General features: G+C 38.3%; 1 protein-coding gene across 1 annotated transcript; it reads right to left on the reverse strand.

Annotated features, from left to right (window-relative positions):
- On the reverse strand, positions 1–435 carry LOC120862043 (transcription and mRNA export factor ENY2-like). The gene has a single exon (XM_040238036.1). The coding sequence runs from the start codon at positions 408–410 to the stop codon at positions 120–122; it is 291 nt and encodes a 96-aa protein (XP_040093970.1). The 5' UTR covers positions 411–435; the 3' UTR covers positions 1–119.
- Between the last annotated feature and the right edge of the window lie 2846 nt (positions 436–3281).

Here is a 3281-nt window from a genome sequence, read left to right on the forward strand (position 1 = left end):
TTACTGAAAACTGTATACCATCATACAAAAAAGGATTTTATTTTGGGAAATCGATTCCTAATTTATGGCAAGTTTTACTTTAGAAATAAAACCACAAAACAACACAATCTAATTCAATCTTAAAGGCTGGCATGCTGAGCAAGGAATGTTCTTATTCTTTGTAGGAGTTCCTTCTTTACACTGTCAGGTACCAGGGCTCTGCCTTTTGGTGTGATTTCAGCCACCAAGTCATCACCAGTAACTTGTTCTAGTCCCTTTTCTTGAATTACCTCTTTACAGTGTGCCTTCAACTGATGCTTCCAGCCACATTCAATTAATTTAGCTCTCAGCCGTTCTTTGAGGCGTTCTCTTTCTCCAGTTTCTATCAACTTTTGGTTAATCGCTGCTCTCATCTGCGCATCTTTGTTCATCTTGCTAACCACACTCTTCGGCTGCCCCGACCTGGATTGTTTTCTTTAGGAACATTTACTTGGAACTATCCTATCTCAGAAATGTACCAGATTTGAAATGGCTATCTATGTTTGATGCTCCTCCCCAAACATGGACTGGCCTGTGACAGATTCGACCAAAGAATATAGTGGAAATGATGCTATGACGGTTCCAAGGAAAGCTTCCTAATAAAGCTTTTAGAGGACCAGCAGCTCCCATCTTGCTCTCTTGGAGCTTTGAGCCACCATGTAAAGCAGGAGGAGGGCCAGTTGAGTCCAGGCTTACAACCGTCTCCACCAGGTAACAGGCTTATCAGTGAAACCATCTTCAACACACCGTACCAGCTGCTGGTGGAATTCCACTAAATGACCCCATCAACACTATGTGGAGCAGAAAAACCACCTAGTCAAGGCTTGCTTAAATTCTCTGACCAACAGTAATGTGAGCATAATAAAATGATTGTTCTTTTAGGGTACTAAGTTTGGGGTAGTTTGTTGTAAAATAATAGATAACCAGAACAGCAATGTTTTAAAGAAACCAAAGGATAACCAAAAAAATAAGCAGGAACAAAATACTCAGGCTTATTTTCTCCACTGTGGTGCTTTTTTTACTGATGCATCACTCAACAAATATTTATTGAGCATCTCCTGTGTGTCAGCACGTTTTATGTACATGCCGGGAAACCATAGCAAATAAGACAGACAGTCCCAGCTTTTCTGAAGTCTATATTTTTGAGGAAACGATAAAAATAAGTAGACAAAAATAAAATCTGTACTTTTAGATATGGGTAAGTGCTATAAAGAAATCATCAGATTTGAAGCCTAAAGAGTGCTACGATCCTATTATTCTTGGTTGGTGGTTTAGTTGCTAAGTCGTGTCCAGCTCTTTGCCACTGCACAGACTATAACCCGCCAAGCTCCGCTGTCCATGGGATTTCCCAGGCAAGAATACTGAACTGGGTTGCCATTTCCTTCCCCATCCAGGAATTGAGCCTGGATCTCCTGCACTGCAGGTGTATTCTTTACCAACTGAGCCACCTTTGTATTTTATGACCAAAAAAAGAAAAAGAAAAGATTGCTAAGTGTTTTGTGGCAAAATATGATACACATTTGTTTTGCATGGTAGAGAAATCTGAAGAGTGCTAAAAAGATGATCAAATGTGATTTTTAAAAAACGTGTCTATAGGAGAGCAGCAGAGTTCCCTGTTAAGTTTGCTTCTACATGATAACTGCATCTGGATTTTAACCCTTACAGGGCACTATTCTATAATAGTTTGAATTTTTTCCAAGCAAAAGGCCAGCCTGTGTGCACCTTCCATCTCTATGTGGTGTTTCTTCAACAACGAAAATAAAATGACAATAGGCCATAACTACTCCCATCTCTCACTATTAACTCAAAGACTATAATAATGCATCTCCAGGAAACTGAGAGTGCACAAAAAAGAATACAACAAACTAGGGCTAATGATTTTTAGACAGTTTTTCTAGAGAGGCCCAGAAAAGTCATTTATCACTGATGTAAAACATTAGCCAACACAGATTGGCTAATGTTTTCTTGAAGGTATTTTCACCAAAACTATTTCCTCATGTTTTCCTTGGTCATGCTTTCCTTGGTTGAGCTCTTCTTAGTATAAATGTTTCTAAAACTAGCTGATGAATAAATAAGACTAATAATTAACTTGTAGAATAACACCAGTAACAGATAATATAGCAATTAGATCAATGCTGCAGTTTCCAGAATTAGGCGTATCTATCTAGAAGCCTAAAATATTTTGTAAAAATTCTTTGCTTTTAATAATGGTTTGAGACATATCACAGAGAAGACCCATTTTAAGTGATATATTACGTATTGGATGTGATCATCTGATACTGACTGGCCTTGTCTTAGTTCTTAAAAGAAAAAGCTTCAAGGAAAACTTTGTAGAGAAAGTCAATTTTGTGAAAGGTAGGGCTCTCTTTCCCTCTTCCATTTAGGGATATATCACTGGTAGAAGAATTGCTGACATTCCATGGAGAACTCTTTACTTCAAAAGTTAGAATATTGACAGTAACATCTCTGTTAATATATTTCTAAATCTGTGAATAGTTTGGATTATGAGAATAAAAATTGGCTCTCTTTCCATAATGTATGTGAACACTCAGTCATGTCTGACTCTTTGTGACTCCGTGGACTGGAGCCTGCCAGGCTCCACTGTTGATGGAATTTTCCAGGCAAGAATATTGGAGCAGGTTGCCACTTGCTACTCCGGGGGATCTTCCTGACCCAGGGATCGAAACTGTGTCTCTTGAGCCTTCTATGTCCACACCTCCTATGCCTCCTCCATTGGCAGGAAGATTCTTTACCACTGCCACCACCTGGGAAACCTCCATTGCCCTCTTGAAAATGACTTAAAAGCTATGTATTAGTTAGGAAGTGCATAACTTGAATTTTGGTCAACCTTTATAATCTTCCTATCTACTGCCATACATAAGTGAAAAACAATTGCAAAGGCAATCTAAATTCTTAGTGTTAATGTCTGTGTCTTAGTTAACTCATCTGTGTAGTAAGATATAATTTTTAAAGCCACTCTGAAATACTTTTGAAGAGCACAATAGTTACATTGTCTTTCACTTAGACATTTATAAGTCAGCAGAAATCAATCAAGTTTTCACTGTGCAACAACAAATGTGACTTTCTGCCCTCTGGATAAATATTAGCACGTCCTGCTTTGCTAGGATTTATTGGAACATTTTCCTTGTAGAAAGCCGTCCGATAGGCAGCTTGTCCTTTTCTATGTTTGTGATGCCTGCAGAGATCCAGAACGGTGATGTTGACCTTATAATCCATTTATGAACATAATCATTAAGTCATAA

The sequence above is a fragment of the Oryx dammah genome, unplaced genomic scaffold, assembly GCF_014754425.2.
Source record: "Oryx dammah isolate SB20612 unplaced genomic scaffold, SCBI_Odam_1.1 HiC_scaffold_3, whole genome shotgun sequence".
NCBI lineage: Eukaryota > Metazoa > Chordata > Mammalia > Artiodactyla > Bovidae > Oryx > Oryx dammah.